General features: G+C 34.3%; 1 protein-coding gene across 1 annotated transcript; it reads left to right on the top strand.

The window, feature by feature from the left end:
• The first annotated feature begins 2,515 nt into the window (after positions 1-2,515).
• On the top strand, positions 2,516-7,028 carry LOC149258292 (uncharacterized). The gene is made up of 4 exons (XM_089415032.1): positions 2,516-3,998; positions 5,145-5,224; positions 5,338-5,602; positions 6,015-7,028. The coding sequence occupies exons 1-4, from the start codon at positions 3,215-3,217 to the stop codon at positions 6,278-6,280; spliced, it is 1,395 nt and encodes a 464-aa protein (XP_089271158.1). The 5' UTR covers positions 2,516-3,214; the 3' UTR covers positions 6,281-7,028.
• The last annotated feature ends 13,290 nt before the right edge of the window (positions 7,029-20,318 follow it).

Here is a 20,318-nt window from a genome sequence, read left to right as displayed (position 1 = left end):
ATATGTGTTAACTTCAAATTTATTAAATATAAAATAATAATAATAAAAAATCAAATTTTTTAAGTTGTAAAGATTTTAATTAATTAAAATGAGTCCAAATTTAACTGTCCAGATCTATCAGATCTAAATCTATTGGTAGCAGACCGATCATTTTCTCAAATAGATCCACCCACTACTGATTCGGAATTGATTCAAATCTTCATAAAATCATTACAAGGAAAGAATATCCGTAGGAGGATCAAGAAGGGGAGGCGAATCCAAGACTTAAAGTACGAAACCGAGACTCACCTATGCATATCAACATGCATGCACAACTTGATTTACACAAGACAAAGTTTACAGGATAAACGCACACTATAGGATTATGGTATTGTCTCAGATTCAACCATCATCGTCAATCTGAGATTGCGAGGTGGATGCTCTGGAACCATCTGAAAGAGAATACGCTCTTTTAAAGATGTAGTTGAAGAGAAGGAAAAAGCCCAAACCAAACCAACAACACCTCTAGAACTACCAGGGCCCTACATTGTGGAACAAAAATCTCAGACTCCTACCTTAACAGTCTCAATGCCTGAGGTAAATGAGCTGTATTCAGATTTCTATACCAAAGCAGTTATATGTAGATTTAATGGTTTTTGACCTAAATCTGACACTCTACACCAATGAATATTCTCCGATGGGCCCCAAATTGTCAAATTCATTTATGTTCCAAGGGGTTTTTTATTGTCAAATTCAGCACAGTCCAAGATAAGTAATATCTCCTCAATGAGGGACCATGGTTTTGGGGCAATGCAGGACTCTTCATGATCACTTGGTTCCCAGGTTTTGATGCCAACACAATGGTGGTATCAAAAATGCCTGTATGGGTCAGGTTACACAACCTCCCACTACACTTCTGGCATCATAAAGTTTTAGAAGGTATAGGGAACTCCCTGGGTAAATTCCTCAAGATTGATGTGGATACACTTACAATAGGCATATTCACTTTCACCAGAATATGTGTCGAAGTAGACCTTAGCCAAGGTATTATATTGATTCACAATAATATACAATGGACTCAACCATTAGATTATGAAAATACGGCTTTTCGATGTCGTGGATGTCTACAAACAGGTCACCTTCACAGTGCCTGCCCACAAGCTAAAAAAGACCCCAAAAGGAATAAGAAACAACACAAAAATCCAAAAGGTTGGCAATGCACAGAGCCCCTGGAAGAAGAAGAAGCAGAAGAAGCAGAGACAACAGAAAATAATGCAGAAATGGATGTTCAAAATGTCTAGAATAACACACAAAAGGAAGAGATAGACCTCACCTCTGTGTGCATTCTGAGGCCCAACAACCCTTTACAGCAACATGAACCCCATAGATCAGGAATGGAAATAAGTGGCAGCGAACGAACACATGGATCAAAGGGCTCTGATTCTGACAAAAAATATCTAGTAAATTCAAAAGAAAATCAATCCATTGTAACATCCACTCCCAACACTGGAGGTTGGCGAAAAGTGGAAAAGAAGAAAGGTAGGAAAGAATAGACTACGTGTAATTTTTTAAATTTTTATGTATTCTGTGAAAACATGATCAGAAAACACTGCATATACTCCTTAGCATCTACAACATGTAATTTTGTTCATTAGGAATAAAATTACAATTTTTCCATGGGAAAAAAAAGAGAGTCCAAATTATATGCTCCTTAGCAACTACAACATGTAATTTTGCTCATTATAAATAAAATTACGATTTTTCCATGGAAAAAAAGTCCAAATTTAATAATAAGAAAAACTCCCATACTTTTATTTTTTTTCCTAAACTCTTTATAAATATGATATATACCCATATATATATCATTTTATTTTATTTTATTTTTCACACATTTAATTAACCTATAATAATGTTATTGTTATGTGTTATCTGGTACGAAGAGACCTTCTTTTTCCTACATTTGGCAACATAGATCTCATTATCCATCAGGTTTTATAATAAAAAATTATATCTTATATGCCACATATCTCGGTTTATATATACCTGCATGCTAACATTGGAGGAAGGATAAGCCAGAAACATTATTCAAATTGAAACACCATGTGATGATTAGTCAACAGGTTCATCTCAAGTCATATCAATTAATGGCAGTTTGCTTGCAAAACAAAAGCTCCTCAATGTTAAAATATGTTTAAAAATGATTAAAAAATACACCACAACATCCTTGCGCTCTGCACACGGAAGTGACCTCCCCAAGATATATGGCTGGGAGAAGTTTCGTGCGACCTTCCGAGGATGATGGAATGGTAGAAGTACACCGCAATATAAAAATATATATAATTTTGTTGGACTTGGGCGCTCGCATCGTTCAACTGAATTTAAGATATTTTGGTGGAAAAGCAGGGAATACCTAATTTACAACCAGCGTAAACCAAAAGCATTATAAAAATCTAAATCTGGAAATGTTCTAAAATATAAAATTGATGATTTTAAATTTTGTCTTGAAAATGCAAACCTTTTAAGAATCCATGCATGGCAGCATCATAGGTATGGGCAAATCTGAAGCGTCTGTGCTGTCTTCAAAAAAGCGTGGACGGTTGATGTCGTTTGATTTGGCTGGAGGGAAAGGGTTTTTAAGCCCTTTCTATTGTTGAGAAAGTGGAGTTCCTGAGTACAATTGGATGGTAGGACATTCAATTGCATGGCAGAAAGGTAGAAACGTGTGATTCAAGCGAAGTCAATGCCCAACAAAAACAGAAACGAAGGTGGCTTTCATCGATTTTTTTCAACTTTGGCAACTGGGATCTGTTGCTCTTGAATATGAGGCCTTACCTGCCTCTTGGCTGAAGGGTTTTAACAGAATATCATACCCATTGAATGTGCAAGCTGCTGGTGCTGGATGGGTTTGCCTGAATTTTAATTCAGGTACACGTTGTTTGGATTGACTAATTCGGGCAACCAAGTTCTTACTTTTATATCTTGTTTGAATTCAACCATTAATACCCAAATTGCTAAACTCTTATGGTTTTCCTGTACACCCATTTTGTACTTTTATATCTTGTTTGAATTCAACCGTTAATATCCAAGTTGGGAAAGTTTTTGATTGAATTCTGGGACGCCCAATTCGGGGTTGTTTTATATTGATTGAAATCTGTGACACCCAATTAGCATTTTCTTAGGTTTTTTTGGATTGAAATTCAAACACACCCAATAAGGATTTTAGTTTTGAGGAGTCATGATGCCGATCAGTCTTGAAGAGACCAGCACTGATGCAGAGGAAATGGATACTGAAATGGCCATGGAGTCTCCAATTAGACAGAAACAGAAGTACACAATACATTTCCCTGGTGCAGTGAAGAGGAGTGCCTACAGATTTGATGGGCAAGGCAATTTCTTTAACAAGGATTGGGATCTGAGCGAAGGAGAGGGTGGGGAATTTTGTTGGTACCATGTTGAGCTGCCGAGATCTAATCAGAGACTGGCAGTGTCTGCACAATACTTGATTGATGTCCTCTGCCCCCCTCTGAAGCTTCACGATATTCTCTCCCTCGTGAGCAGTGGGCCCTTCTGTGGCAATGTCGATGGGGCTCTTGTGTTTAGGGTCAATTCCCCAGGTCCCACTGTCAGCAAATTCACCCAGAGGCTTGCCGCCAGGATCAGCGAGAATACTGTGATCACAGTATCTCTGGGCAAGGTGCCAAGGCTGGGATTTTCTCCGACGGGCCAGTCTCTGCTTTCTGAGATCCCTAGTGTGGAAGGTCCTCCATCTCAGCGCTATTATGGAGAAAAGGATGAGGAGAGCTCAAAACAAGCCCAAGAGCCCAATGGAATTGTCATCAGAGAGCATGTTCTGGAGTTTCTGTTGACTATGAATCATTCCGAGGAAGCTGATAACCCTGTGCCCACTAGAGTCTCCAATCTCCTTGTGCACATTGTGGACACCTATGTTGATCATCTGCAGGATATAGTAACCAAGCTTGAGATGGAGTTGGATACTATAGAGCTTGAATTGGATAAAGGTAAGCGACTCTATTTTCTATGCTCTCTTTGTCATACTTTCAACACCACCTGTGATTTTTTAGTTTAGTTTTTCATAATGAACAATTCTCAAATTTAATCTTGGGTAACGAAAGTGAATGAATCATTTCAGAAGATTGTTTCTCACCTCTTTCCTTCAAACAATTTTTATCCTTGATCCATTTTGGTTTCCTTAAATACAATTCAAGTCTCTTGATTTCAGAATGATTCCATTTCCTGGTTGCCTGTAATCCCAAGAATATTCTGGATCTTTCCTGTAAAATTGTAAATTCCACCTATGAACCAAGAACTTAGAAGGATTTGCAACTTGTTTGGCCAACGGATGTTTTAATCCCCAAGGCATCCTCGTTTTCTCCCTCTCCAGCTGCCCTCTAGCTTCCTCTTTTGTTCCTAATGTAATTTTTTATTTTAATTCTTGCTTTTCTCAAGCCCTTATAAGGGATTGGGTAAATAACTGGGTTAATTGTTGCAAAAGCTGTTTTCTGAGAAACAGCTACAGTGGGAATTATGAAAGAGTGCATCCATGTAAAAACCAACCCATCTAGTAGTTTTGACACACAGCCCCGTTATTTGATTTGTAAGAGATACTGGTACTGGTAAATTAGGGTCAAGCCCAAGTTGGTCTAACTTTTTCTAGAGGAATATTGATGCTTACTATATCTCTTGTACCTGAAAGAATGTACAGAGAAGCTTGTGGTACAAATAGGCTTCTAGGTAGGATCTAGTGCTAAGTTGAAGTTTTCAATCTGTGTTCTAGGAATCTGGCTCTAACTAGAGAGGGCGTAATTGGGGTTGAAGCTTAGATGAACTTGAACAGCGATGCATATTTTTAGATGAAGAATTTTAACATGTATGTATGTTCATTGTCATTTTTGTCACTATGCTGAATGCAAATGTATATAAGTGTTGTGTTTGGTCCCGGAGTTTTTCAGCATAGAATGAACAAAATATCTTGGATTGTGAAAATTTTCACTAAAGTTTTTTTTGTCTTGACATGTTTTAAGGCAAGGCTGAAGGGCCTCAGGATATTAAGAATTCAAGTCATGTAATGGATGAATTTAAGGAATAGCGGTGTTTCCATTATGTTGGTTTCTTCATGCATCATTCTTGATTCCCTATGATTTTAGGTGGTTACTTATTGAAGAAGCAGACATTGGATGATAGGCGATTCCCTAAAATGCATTTGAATTTACAGCGTCTTTTGCAGGTCAGTTTTCTTTTTCACCGGGATGACGAGTTTGAGCAGCTGAATTATGGGAAAGCTTTGAATGTGCTTTCTGCATTAAAAAGTGACCTAAATCAATAACTGATTTGTTGCAGGTTATTGCTCATGGAGAGCAAGTTTTCCCTAGAGTTAAAGATAAATGTGCTCAAAGAACATGGTTTGCAAGGGAGGACATTGGAGCATTAGAGGTGCTGGTTGATCGTCTAAGGAGGCTCAAAGAAAATGTGGGGTTCATTGTAAACCGTGTAACTGCAATTCAGGCTGGCCTTGATAGCTGGCAGGCAGAACAAATCAATAGGAAGTTATATTACCTGTCATTTCTATCAATGATCTTTCTTCCATTATCAATAGTCACCGGAGGTAAGGCCTACCAAGTACAAGCTGCCTCATCTCTTTGATTTATAATAAGCCTGCCATTCCTATTCTTGTTGGCTTTCTTGGATACGCATTTTATTCTTCATTATCTTTCAGTACTTTCTTCCCTGGCTATTATCTTATTTGTTTCCATGATTGGGTTTAGATTCTAATTCACGTCACTTTTATCCTTTTCATTCTTTTACCCTAAAATCTTCCTGAAATTAAATATTACCTCTTATGCTTATTTATCATGTTTGTTTATCTTTATGGCAGTTACTAAAGTCAAGGTTCTGATCAAGATTTCTATGATGTAGATTTTGCACTGGTACCTAGACCAGTTTTTCTTTAGCCAATAAATTGATTGCAAACTGTTTAAAAATTAATATAACATTTTGTATGGATTGTGATGTTGCAGTCTTTGGAATGAATGTTGGAGGTGTCCCATGGACTGGACAAAAGGACCCAACTTTAGAAGATGGGTTTTACAATGTTCTTCTCATTTGTGCTGCAATATTGTTCTTATTGCTGGCATTCTTTGGGGCTGTCCCTTTGTATATGCGTCTTTCAGCATGGAGAAAACGAATAATGGACAAGAGGATATGGCCAAGCACAAGAAGGTCCTTCTCAAAGAGAGTAAATTATTCTGGTGACACGTATAGTGGGGGGTATCTTCTCCTGTGAATATAATGGGTTTTCACCTAAGAGCATTCTTGAAATAACATAAGGGATGGACTCCACTGGTTCTTTGATAACAACACCTGGTCTACTGAATGTTGTATTGGGGATTAATCTCTGACTTCTATGGAAGTGCCTTCATGTGGATATAGTACACAGAACACCTTCAAGCTAATAGAGCATTCTATTCCTTCAAAGTTTTGTGTACAGGACTCTCGCACAAGCAGAAGGGATGTACTTTGGGAGATCAAGACGTTCATTACTTTGATCCGTATGATTTTAGGGGCTTTTCTCTTCGTTGACTCAAAGGAATGCTTTGGAACGTGTGGTGATTTGTGTATTTGTTCAGTAATGAGTCAATAAGCAAAAGAGTCAGCCTTTGTAATGATAGTTGAGTTATAAAAAATTGGAGATATGTGAGGAGGAGCTGCAGTAGTCTGATGAGGAAAGCAGCAGCTGCAATACACTCATAGTTTGACTGAGAGCTGTACCTCTATAGTTGAAAGCTCTGCAAATTCTTGTAAAGCTTGCATTGGTTGGGACATCAAAATTTTTTACACAATTCAAGGTTTTCTTGGCATTCAGTGGCCTCATTGGTCCCAGCAGCATTTTCACATATCAACAGGGTTTCCAGATTTTATAAGATTGTTTTCCAAAGATTTGCTTAAAATATGAAGTAGTTCGTAGCCCTGTAAAAAGCACAAGATTTAATTGTGGTTTTGATTCATAAGGAATATGCAGCTTTCTCCTTCTATTCTTTCCTTCGCATCCCCTCTCCAAATTCTATATCTACTAATTGCACTTAAGTTTTACACAAGGGAAATTTGACTGCTCATAAATTTTACGAAGTCTTTTTTCTAGAAAAGCATTACACAACATAGGAATTCTAAGATTGGCGTTCATGAGGCCTCTTAAAGGGATCCCAAGCTTCTAGGATTGTGGAGTGGGAAGTCACAGGTTTTCTATGTGATAGATGCTACAAGACAAAATTGAATCTTGCCCAGGAAAATAGGAGCAGGAAATTTTTTGGGAGTTGAACTTGTGAAAATTGCAGCTACCAAATAGTTTGTTTTCTTCAACAAAATGGGAAAATTGGTTCACTAGCCCCTGAAAATATAAGTTCCTTTTTCTTAAAAATGTAAGTAAATTCTCTTGGTAATTCTCTGTGAAAATATATAAAATAAAAAATAAATAAAAAATTGGTAACAGATGTTACAACTTGGCGAAGTTTTTGCTGAACGGATAAACAAATTTGCTAACAATTAGGAATATTTAGATGCCTTAACCCGAATATTTCGTTTAGTTAATTCAGTTATTAAACATGTTTTTGCTGAACGGATAAACAAATTCGCTAACAATTAGGAATATTTAGATGCCTTAACCCAAATATTTCGTTTAGTTAATTCAGTTATTAAACATTCATTATCTCATGACAGAGAAAAAAAACTATTTTGTTGGAAAAGTAAGTTGGAGCTGATCTCTTTGGAGTTCGAATGTTCTCATAATTTTAAAGTTTTTGTTTCAAGATTCTAAAGAAGGCCATAATGGTTTCAAACTTTCACTGCTCAGCTAATAATGGGCAATGTTTTACCAAGACTCCGGGACGGGGAGACGTACAAGGGGATGTGTGGGAGTACCTTCAAATTTTAAGGAAATTTAGGGGAACGGGGGACGTCGGGGTATATATATATTTTTTCCTTTTTAATATATATATATATATATATATATAAAATTCATATTCAATAATGAAAGCATAAATACAATGATACATACATAATTGAATTAAATAATGAAATACAATGATCCATACTCATCATCCTTACTAATACATACATGATTCATCCATAGATCACAAGATTCAATAATGAAACACTCCAATCTATATTCATTATTCATTATTCACCATTCGAGAATCTACATTGATTTAAAAACTAAATTCATCATTCATCATTCTAGAATCTAATTAGTACTAAGCAAAATAGACTATAATAGACACTGAAATCTGAATACTAGAATAGTAAATTGATACAACTAAAACTCAAAAGCAGTGGAGTGATGAGTCTAAAATTCACTCTAAATTACAAAGAGGGCTTGGTGCTCCTGATTAAATACTAATTCCATACCCTTGTACATGACAAAATGCAATGGAAACATTGCAATCCATCGAATCTTGAATTCCTGAAAAACTGTTAAGTCTACTTGATTTTGAGTGAGATCTAAAATTCTACTTTCCCCATATGAAATCCAATGAGGTCGGAACCACTCTCAAACATCTTGAGTCATTTCGTGGTAATGTTAAAAATTTAAGTACCATGAATTTCATAGCATTAGTAGGGAAATATGGTCAAATACTAGGTTTTCCCTGTTATAAATCACTATTTAAAAGCAAATTTAACAAGGGACGCATAGCCCATATTGAGGGGAGATGCCCAGGAGTCCCCCTTTTGGGGAGTCGCGTCCCCCACACTGGGGAAACGTCCCCCCTACGTCTCTCGCGTCTCCCCAAAAGGGGGACATGGGGAAACGTTTCCCAAGATGTCCCCCCGTCCCGGGTGCGTGGGGTGCGAGGGGTGCGTGCACTCGACCCTGTGAGACGTGTCCCCGTGGAACACTGATAATGGGTAGGACTATGTTGCAGAACATCAACAGGGGTGAAAATATTTAGGTACTTGTCAATTATTGAAGTTGAAATCAAATTTGTTCAAGAAGGGTAAGCACGATTTTATATATTAAAAATGACAATGTAAGTTTTTATGATTTTCAAATTGATCGGTAAAGGTTTAAATTGTGTATTAATCAATGTAAATTCATTTTAATTTTGGATTTATTATGTATTGAGAGGGATCAAATTTTTGAATATGCATATTTTTTTGTCATTGTTTCTATTAATTTTTTTCAATAAGTTTTCACCTTTGATGGACTTCATCCCTCCATACATATATGATAGATCATGTGTGAGTATCTATATATATATATATATATATATATATCATTTGCCAACTTCATATTGCATACACAAGGAATATCATCTCCTTTATACAAAGCAACATAGCATTGACATGTTTTAACCAAATATCTGATTTATCTCTAAATTTATCATGTCACTAGAGGTATTAAATCCTTAAACTTGGAAATTTTTCTCAATTTTTTTCAATTTAAAATGTTTCCACCTCAAGAGACTTGATCCCTCTTTTCTATGAACCATTATTGATATGTGTGTTTAAGCACATGCCACATGTCAACTCCATGTTGAGCATGGAAAAAATTATTGAGCAACAAATCATTAACAAGTTTTAACCATAATTTATTTTTACTTTCGATTTTCTTATATATGTATATTGAAATATTTCACTTGATGTGGACATTAAAATATTTTATTTATGGTCCACATTGAAATATTTTATTGTTATTAATATTTTTTTTTTATGACAACACTATATTAAACATTAAAGGACATATCCCTCATATTAGGAAGTAGAAGGCAATTTTACTTTCAATTACTTTATCTCTTTCCCTTTTAGGTCTCGTACCATTTACCTTAGTTTATTTATTTTTACGAATTAAATTATTATATTAATTTTGACCATTGTCCTTAAGTCAAACTAGTCGTTAGATTTGCTAGCTGTTGGAGGTTCTGCTCAGACTATTTAACATGAGGAGCTAGATCTGTTTCTTCATCTTGTCCTGACGATGAACCACACTAGTTGGTTCGAAACGCGTCGACAAATGAGAGTCCATGTGATTTTCGCCGAAATCTTTCTCTAACTTAATATGGATCACAGAAGCCTAAACTCGATTATAAAATTATCTTACTTAAGGTGGACATTGAAATATTTTATTTATGGTTGATATTGAAATATTTATTTTTACCAATGTCAACTCCATATCAAATATGGAAGAAAGTACACATCTAGTAGTTTGTTGAAAGTGTCTTTCTATGCAATGATCAAAGATGTACTTTGAAAATTTCATGTAACAACTCTTTCTTTGCGCTAATGTTGCATTTTTTAGTTGTTGTTCCATGATTGTCACAAAATAGCATTGTGCTTTCTATTAGGTCCCTATAATAATAGTGTAGTCCCCCTTATTGTTATTGTTATTGTTGTGCCCCATAGAAGCCACTATTGTTATTGTTGTGCCCTTACATTATTATTGTTATGTAGGCTCTGATTATATTGTGGCACCTTAGACTTCTATATATAGAAAGGAGGTCTTGTCATTTGTATCATTTATGAATTGTTCATTTATGTGATGTAAAGGAGGTTCTCCCTCGAAAAGACTAATTTTGAAGTCGTTGATCTATCTCTTTTGTGATCTAGTTACATAACACTTTTTCCTATTTAACACCAATATCATCCATAAATCTCTTTGGCCAAACTCCTTTACATGCTCATTTGTATCTTGCTATTTTTGAAAACCAAAGAGGCATTGTTGCATCAATTGTTCCATAATTATTACAAAATAACGTTGTGCTTTCTCCTATTCAACATCAATATCATTTGTATCATGTTGTTGTTGAAAATAACACAATAGTACATTGTTTCTTGCTTGTCGAACTAATCATTGCTGATTCAATATGAAATCCATAACTAAATGGAAATTGTTTGTCATATGCATATCTAACCAGGTCAAAATTATATTGATCTAAAGCTATTCAACCATTTCTTAATGTATACTCGACCCCTATTATTTTATCCCTTTGATGCATTACAATATTTTTTTAGTAGCCTTCCAATGACAAACTCTAGGTTTTGTCATGTATATTGACAATGTGCGAACAATGTCTCGCCAAGTTAATCGTATAGGATAATCTTCCCACTAATTATCTTTATACGATTTGTTATAAGTCAAGTGTCCCCATTTTCCTACCCCAACGATGATGTCGAGACTAAGGATTACATTATTTATCTAACAATTCTTGTTATAGACAAGATGCTTGATAGTAAGGTCAATTTAATTTATCAATTTGGAAACAAATTTCTAAATCAGATCTTTTCTTCATATAATAGTACTTGACCTCTTTGTTGAGGGGCAATAGCTCAAATAGTTGGTAGTTAGAACTGACACACTTCTTACCTAGGTACAAAGCCTTGATAAGATATAGCTCATATGATAAGGCTATATGGGTAAGCCGTCCAAAAACCACCAAATGTACCTCCAAACATTTTTACATTTACTAAGTTATAAGTTTTTTTTTTTGTTAAATATTGACTTATCAACGGTTAGAGCTAGCTTCAAATTTGAACTTGTGCCTTACTTTGCCCAAATAATCTTAACCAATTATTAATTCTACCAAATCTTAAAAAAAACTTAAAACTTAATCTGGTTTAATATATATAAAATATGCTTTGATTAATTAAATATCATCCAAATTAAAAATGTCTATAAAAATTAAATTAAACTAAAAATGAAATGCTCGGTTTCTAGTCAATGTAACCAATTAGGTTAAGAGTGCAAAATAGGAATGTTATTAAATAAATGATAAATGTGACTTCGAAAAAATGCATGATGATCTATAAACAATTATATATATAAAAAAAAAACAATGATGACCATCGTTAGGTATGTTATACATAATAATATAATTTTAAAAAATAAACAATAATATAATAAAAATAAAATAATAATAACATGAAAAAAAAATGATGACAATGGTTAGGTGTGTTATAAAGAACAATAGTAATTGTTAAATTTGCCACGATAGTAGTTAAATTTAATAAATAAAAGACAAATATGTTTACTTAGATTAACAAATCCTAACTGACTATGCATACATCGACCCTTCATTAATTTTACCATTTTTTAATTATTATAATAGTAAAAAAAAGTTAGTATATCATCATCTATATTTATTAAATTAAAATAATTATAAAGAAACCTAATAAAATATTAAATTACTCTAATGAGCATGATAAAGTTAAACAAAGAAATATGAGCACAAATATCTCTTGTTGTAAGGAATACTATAAAGATCAATGCTATAATCTCAAATAAATACAAAGCACCCTTTATGCAGGCTACGTTTTCACTTGGATCCACCAGTTGTATTTCTAGTGCACACATCTTATTATTTTACATTAATTCTATACGAACTTTTGGCCTTCAGGTGCACGCGTTTTACTATTTTAGATTTTAATTCATATAGGTTGATGTTTTACTATTTTAATTTATTTTAAATGTTTGTCAATATCAATAATGGATACAAATATAAATAGTTATTATTCTTGGATTATAGTAATTGCTTTGAAGTGAAAGTTTTTTTTTCAGCATTTGATTAGTTTGCTAATTTTTTTTAAGTAATTTTAATTAGAGTTAGTTAAATATCTGTATTTTTCCATAAATTAAAATATATTTTCATAATTTTGGAAAATCTTATTTCTAATTTTTGATTGGTTGAACGAGCTTTGATATGACATAATTTTCTTAGTGGAGGGTTATTTAATTTTGGTATTTGTCAGTGTCTGACAAATCATTTTAAAATGAAAATAACACTAGTTTTCTAAATGACCATTCCATTGGTGAGTGCTCTGACATTGACACTGATACTAACACTGACGTTGTTAGCCTAACATTGTTAGTGCTCTCGTCTAAGTCCTTTACGTAAGCAACGAGTGCGACGTTTGTAATTGTGGTCAATTGTGCAGGAGAATGGGTACAGGAGAATAGGTGTGCAGAGTGAGTACATGTGTTGAGCAAGAACATAAATTTGTTTTCATTGACATGAAATTATTTTAACTTTAAGCATAAACTTTAAAATAAAAAAATTGCACAAATAAATGAAAAATCAAAAGGTATTGCAACAGTTAACATAGTTTTTTCATTTTAAACTTGTACATATTCAGTTAGGTGGATTGCACAAATAAATGGGAAATCAAAAGACATTGCAACATTTAACGTACTTTTTCCATTTTAAATTTTTACATATTCAGTTATGCAGAACAAGAAGTGTATTGAGTCGGAGACATGTGCAGAGTAAAGGATGTGCGAAATAGTGGGTATGTGCGAGAGAACAGATGTATGTGCGAGAGAATGAGTGTGCATAGAGAATATGTGTGCAAAAAAAGTGCAAAAACTTTTTCCTGCATAAACAAAACTATTTTAACTTCAACCAAACCGTCTAGAATAAAAAACTACACAAATAATTGGGAAATCAAAAGTTGTCGTAACAATTAACAATTTTTTTTTAAACTTTTACACATTTCACTATGCATAGCAATAGGTGATGCAATCAATGGTGTGTTAGAGTAAAGGATGCACGAAACAAGGGTTATGTGAGGAAAACGGGTATGCAAAGAAAGTGTGTGTGTAGAACATGAACATAAATTGTTTTCTGCATACATGAAATCATGTTAACTTTATGCAAAAAAATTAAAATAAAAAACTGCACAAATAATTGGGAAATCAAAAGCTACTGTGACAATTAACATATTTTTTCATTTTAAAATTTTACACATTCATCTATGCAGAATAACAATTGCATGGAGTCAGGGATGTGTGTGGAGCAAAGGTCATGCTGCCAATGATGTGTTAGAGTAAAGGATGTGCAAAACAGGGGGTATGGGCAACAAAACGAGTGTGCAGAGGGAGTGTGTGCACGGAACAATAACATAAGTTGTTTTCTATATACATGAAATTATGTTAACGTTATGAAAAAGCTTTAAAATAAAAAATTGCACAAATAATTGGGAAATCAAAAGTTGCTGCAATAATTAACATATTTTTTGATTTCAAACTTTTACACATTCAGCTATGTGGGATAACAAGTGTATGGAGCCGGGATGTATGCGAAACAAAGGATGTGTGAAACAAGGGGTATGCACAAGAGAATGGGTGTGCAAAGGGAATGTGTGTGTGGAACAAAACCATAAATTCTTTTGTGCAAACATGAAATTATTATACAAAAACTGTACAATAAAAAACTGCACAAATAATTGAGAAATCAAAATCTATTGTAACAATTAACATATTTTTTCATTTATACTTTTAAACATTTAGCTATGTAGAATAATAGGTGTATGGAGTATGTAGCCTTAAGAGTTAGCTCAGTTGGTCGAGTTCCCATTCCTAAGTACCTCCCCAGTTGGGAGGTCACAAGGTCAAATCTCCTTGACGTCCTTGGGGTTAGGCCTTGCTTGTTTGGCCGGCGGGTAAATCCTTCGGTTTGATTTCCCTGGATTTTTTTTTAAAGGCCCTAAGGGTTAGCTCAGTTGTTCGAGTTCCCGTTGCTAAGTACCTCGCCATTTGGGAGGTCACGAGGTCAAATCTCCTTGACGCCCTTGAAGATAGGCCCTACTTGTTTGGTCAGCGGGTAGATCCCTTCAGGTTGATCTGCCTAGATTTTTTCCATGGATGTAGCAGCCACCCAGTGTCCGTGAACCACCCTTAAAAAAATAGGTGTATGGAGTATGTGATGTGTGCGTAACATGAGGTATATGTAGGAGAATTGGTGTGTGGAACAAGAACATAAACTATTTACCACACATGAAATTATTTTTACTTTATGCAGAAACTTCAAAATAAAACCTATACAAATAATTGGAAAATCAAAAGTTGTTGCAATAGTTAACATATTTTTTATTTTAAACTTTTACACATTCAACCTTGCGGAAAAACAGGTGTATGGAACCAAAGATGTGTGTGGAGTAAAGGATGTGCAAAACATGGAGTATGTGTGGGAGATTGTGTGTGCAAATTGTATGTGTGTGTGGAGCCAGAACATAAAATGTTTCTCACACACATAAAATTATTTTTACTTTAAGCAAAAACATTAAAATAAAAATTGCACAAGTTAATATATTTTAACTTTAAATCAACAGTTGGTGCAATGGTTAATATATTTTCCCATTTTAAACTTTTATACATTCAGTTATGCTGAACAACAGGTGTACAGTGTTTGGGATGTGTGCGGAGTAAAGGATATGTGGAAGAGGGGGTTATGTGCGTGACAACAGGTGTGGAGAGAGAGTGTATGTGTGGAGTAAGAACATAAACTTTTTCGAGCATACATGAAATTATTTTAACTTTAAGCATGAACTTTGGATCATGGGTGCTTATGGCTTCTCAACGATGGCTGTTAAAATAAATAGTCTTTGCATCTGCTAGGGACTATAACATTCGTCTCTTGGTCAATAGTACCTTGATTGTTGATTACTTTCCCGAGCTTTTGCGATCTTTTTCTTTTCAGAATGATATTAGTTGAAAATTTGACCCATGATTTTTAATGATGTTGTATGATTTCATTGTACATTTTGTTTGAAATACATATAGATGCCAGTGACAAAAGATGTGAGTGGTTGATATCTAGAAGGTATGAGACTTTTAACACCGGGAGCAAAGTATAATTATGATCATTATACATGCTAGTTGGTATCTACTATATATCATGAAGAACATGTTATGCAAATAACGTATCATGAATGAAGAATAACATATTATCATTAGTTAACATCTAAAACATATCATAACATTTTAAAAGGTAATGTGATGATTCAAACCACTAATTCTATTTATTTTGTCCGCAGGTGCATTGGTTAGATGTTCAAAATAAGATATCATTAATAACATATATTAGAGCAAATTTCCACCTAAAAGTGCCCATGAGATTTTCACATATTTTTCATATCATAATATGTAAACTAGTCAAAATCCTTTAAAAAATAAATTGTAAGCTTGGTAGGATTACTTCTTCATCATATCTCATATATCACCCCATTGGGGGCAAGGAATTGAACCGGTGACTTCATATCAAGGAGTACCTTAACAAAGCACCCAATCACCATCTATCCAAGACTCATTGACAAATCCTTTAAATTTAAAAAGAGGTACATGTCTAAAATAATTTTAAATTGTTTAATTTGAGTATTTGTGAAATATTTTATTAATATTATTTAACTACCTTACCCATATGAATTAAAATATCAAAAAAATTGTTAATGCAATGTAGATCTTGATATTAGTGAAAAAATATAAATAAAAAATGTGGTTCCATTTGACATTTATAACTATGCCAAAAAAAACAAAAAAATTAGTTAAATAATTAAAAAAAAAAATATAGTTATAGTTAAATACAATATAGTTAAATAGTTAAAAAATATTTTAAATATAAAATACATAAATATAATTAAATATAAAATACATAAATATAATTAAATATAAAATACTTAAATATTTAAAAAATGTATTCCAAAAAGGACAAATTACTGGATTCCGACAAAAAATATAAAACATATAATTGAGTTTAGGCTTCTGTGATCCATATCTACATTATAAGAAAAAAAATTCGATAATAATCACATCAAGAAATATTTGTCGATGCGTTTCGAACCAACCAGTGTGGTTCATCGTCAGGACAAGATGAAGAATTAGATCATGGCAACAGGTTAAATAGATAGACAAATCATTCCAATGGCTATAAATAAATGACTACTTTTGACTGGGTCAAAAATGTATTCCATAAAGTATAAATTACCAGATTCTGACCAAAAACTATATTCTGGGCGAATATATATATATATATATATAAATGCAATATATTGAGGGATTTTGATAAAAGTAAAAAATTAGAAATAATATATTAAAAAAATTATTAAATTTTGTGCTAATAAATATTGTGGAACATAGATAAAATTAAGGTAATATTAAAAAATTATGTACATGACATTTTTTATTAATATCTTGATTTTTCCTTAGAAGGCCACTTTTAGGCTGAAATTTCCTTTAATGTTTGTAACCACCCCTCCCATATCTTTCATCAGCCTACCAGGGTAAACATGAGAGGAGGAGCTACTATGACATGACTTGACCTCCTAGGTCCCATTAGGGAAGTGGGGTCGACAACTGACAAAAAAATGACAAATTCAACACATCCTACAGGGGGTACAGGTCACTCAGAGGCTGAGAAACCACCCCAGGTGGCCAAATCCTTAATTGGACTACATTTTCCTTGCCCCGAGCCCTCAACCACTCCCACAACAGGGAATCCATGCAGTTGGTAGCCTCCAACCACATGGATAAGCTTGCATCCATGCGGTTGCAACCCATTTTTTCTAGTTCAGAGGGTGCGGTCCCAAATTCTTAGCCTAAATTCCAAGTCAGCCTCCAGACCACTTCCCAAAACTCAGTGAGACTTTCCAGAATGATAAATGACATCAAGACAACCATTCTTACAAAACTTGATCAAAGACTTTGCCTAACCAGGCCTAACCATGATAGTCGTTTCGTCAAACACATGGTGAACATATAATCTACAGGTCATGAATGCATATCTGAACATAGGGGTCTGAAAATTATATGAGAATTGCTAAGAAGGTCTAATGCCCTTTCATAGTAACTACAATAACATTTTTTAGCTCTTGCATTCATTAACCATTCATCAACTAATTAGAACATGTCAAGAGTCATAGACAATATACATCATATAACCAGCATATAACTAACAAATAACCAACATGTAAACATGACAACTCAACCATAATATCACCAACATAATCAATACATATGCTTATAGATCATAATATAAAATACCTCATATTAACATATGAAAATGCCAATCAAGTTAGGGACTTCCACGTACCAGCCGACCATAGATTGGGTTGAACCAAATTTTTTGTTTTAACCAATCACCCCGATGCCATATTCTAAGCGTGAATGTGGAATCTCATGGAATAAACCAAGAAAAACCAAACCAGAGCTTCCAGAGGCCAAACCACCTTAACCCTCAACCAATGACTCCACCTCATGGTTGAACATCACTAATACCAACCAGATCAATCTCTACCTAAGTTGTCTAGGACTCTAGAGCGTTTGTTCCAACTACGGCTCCAGGAACTAGTAACTCAACCCATAGCCATAAGGAACCTCAGTACCAGTCAGAAAAAACAAGTGAAACCACTATCACATCTGACAAAACCCATGCCACTGACAGCAAGAGAACCAAATACACACATGCATGTATCATGCATGCCAAAACTAGCAAGGAAATCATACATGCAACTCGATACCTGCAAAGAAATCCTGTTGTAGCCACTTGATCCTTGCTTTCCTTTGCTTTCTTGTTCTTCATTTGCCTTACTTTCTCCAATGTTAGAGTGCTCCAAGAATGCTCTAAGTGTGCAAGAGTATGAGAGAATAGAGAGAGATCTAAGCTAAAACTGACAAAAGGTCCCACACACAAACAAAAGCCATGAACTGATCCTCAAAAGCCTTTTTTATCATTAAGGCCTCTATTTTCTTCATTTTCCCTTCAATTTCCCTCTCATGGAAACATGTGGCCTTTCACCTTCCTTTTCTCCTATTTTCCTTTATTTTCATAAATAAAATGTCAATTAATGCATCTTTTCCTTTTCAATGCCTTTTCCAATTTCCTTAGCCATAATAAACTAAATGAACACCCACTAGGATTGTTTTCCCACCATTCAATCTGGAATACATGTCTCATGACCTTGGTCTTATTTTTCTTTTATTAATTTTATTACATGAAATTTTAACTCGGGACTGTTACAGACCCCTCCCCTTGGGGGAACAACGTCCTCGGTGTTTTATGACACCTATGACAAGAAAAACTGTTGACAACCAAAACATACTTCCCATGGAGCTTTATAACCTATCTCATTGCAGTGTTTACAATAAACACTGCTGAAAGCATGACAAACATATTGTTTATTGGAGCTTTATAACACAACTCATTATAGTATTTACAATAACAACATCATATACTCATTAACATTTTCTTCAACTAGCAACTAAACATACTATTCCTGGAGCTTTATAAATCCGACTCGATACAATATTCACAATAAAATACACATATATACATATGCACATTTGTTCTAACTAGTAAATAAAGGGATATGATGTTTGCATCTATAACAAGGGGATCTAGAGGCTCACACCTCCACCCTCAAAGTAATACTAGGATTCACCTCCTTCCCAAGAAGTCAAGAATCCACTGCCAAAGTCAAACCTGCATCTAATGTCCAATGCTACAATTCTTGCGCTACTTGTTCTCTCAGTGAAAAATTACCGACTCATTGTTCTAGGGAACACTCCCAATGTGCTTCTAATTCCATTTGGAAATGCTAGTGACCAAAAAAAATCCATCCCTCGACCTTCCCTTCTCTGCTACACAGTCCCTCAAGAAACCTTGTCAACCCCTTCCGTGCAGTCACTCACCTTCTAAGTTCCCCAACATCCCCTTTCTCGGGCGATCCATCCCTTGGAAAGGTTTCCTTGCATCGGAAGGTTAAAAAACCAAGGCATATCCTTGCCTCAAAACCATCATACCGGTCATAACATGCTCATGGTAATAAATGGACACTATTAGGTACCATTGTTGCATAGTGGCCCTGCTCTTGAAGTGTTTTACCAACATACTACTGCTTGTTTTAATTCCTTTTGCTACTGCTGCTAATTCTTGCAATCAATTTCAACCACCCAAACTAGGAATTTCCCTTATTTCCTGTACTAAGAACATAATTTCCATTAGATTCAAAATAAATTCAAATCATACCTCATTGGTAGCTCGTAAAAAAGGTACACCTACAATTGTATTTTCTTCTTGTCACAACAAGCCAAACTAGATTTTCGATCAAATCATCATGTATAAACATATCACATCTGGTTATCTCATAGTGAAACCATAATAAATCAAAACCATGAAGCGCATGCAATTATCATAAACTAGAATAATAGATTACATGCATAATAAAACTAAAATAAAATACTAATACTTATCCTTCAATCGATTCTTTGCTTCTACCTTTGTTCTTTATCCTTTATGTACACACACTGAATCAGTTGCCACACCCAGCAAGCACCCGGTGACTTCACTTCTATTTAATGTTAGGAAACCAACTCACAAAAAGATAGAAAAGATAGATCAATTCCTTAGAATTCAGCCTCTTTGAGGGGGCAACCTCCTTTACATTACACAAATCAACAATTCTTAGATGATACAAATGACTAAACATCCCTTCTATATATAAGAGTCTAAGGGGTCACAATATAATCAAGCCGACCTAATAGTAATAACATAAGGGCACAACAA

The sequence above is a fragment of the Pinus tabuliformis genome, chromosome 6, assembly GCF_031772625.1.
Source record: "Pinus tabuliformis cultivar Carrire ecotype Pingquan chromosome 6, CPIR1, whole genome shotgun sequence".
Taxonomy (NCBI): domain Eukaryota; kingdom Viridiplantae; phylum Streptophyta; class Pinopsida; order Pinales; family Pinaceae; genus Pinus; species Pinus tabuliformis.
The sequence above is the reverse complement of the archived record's forward strand: the minus strand, read 5'-3'. Positions and strand labels throughout refer to the sequence as shown.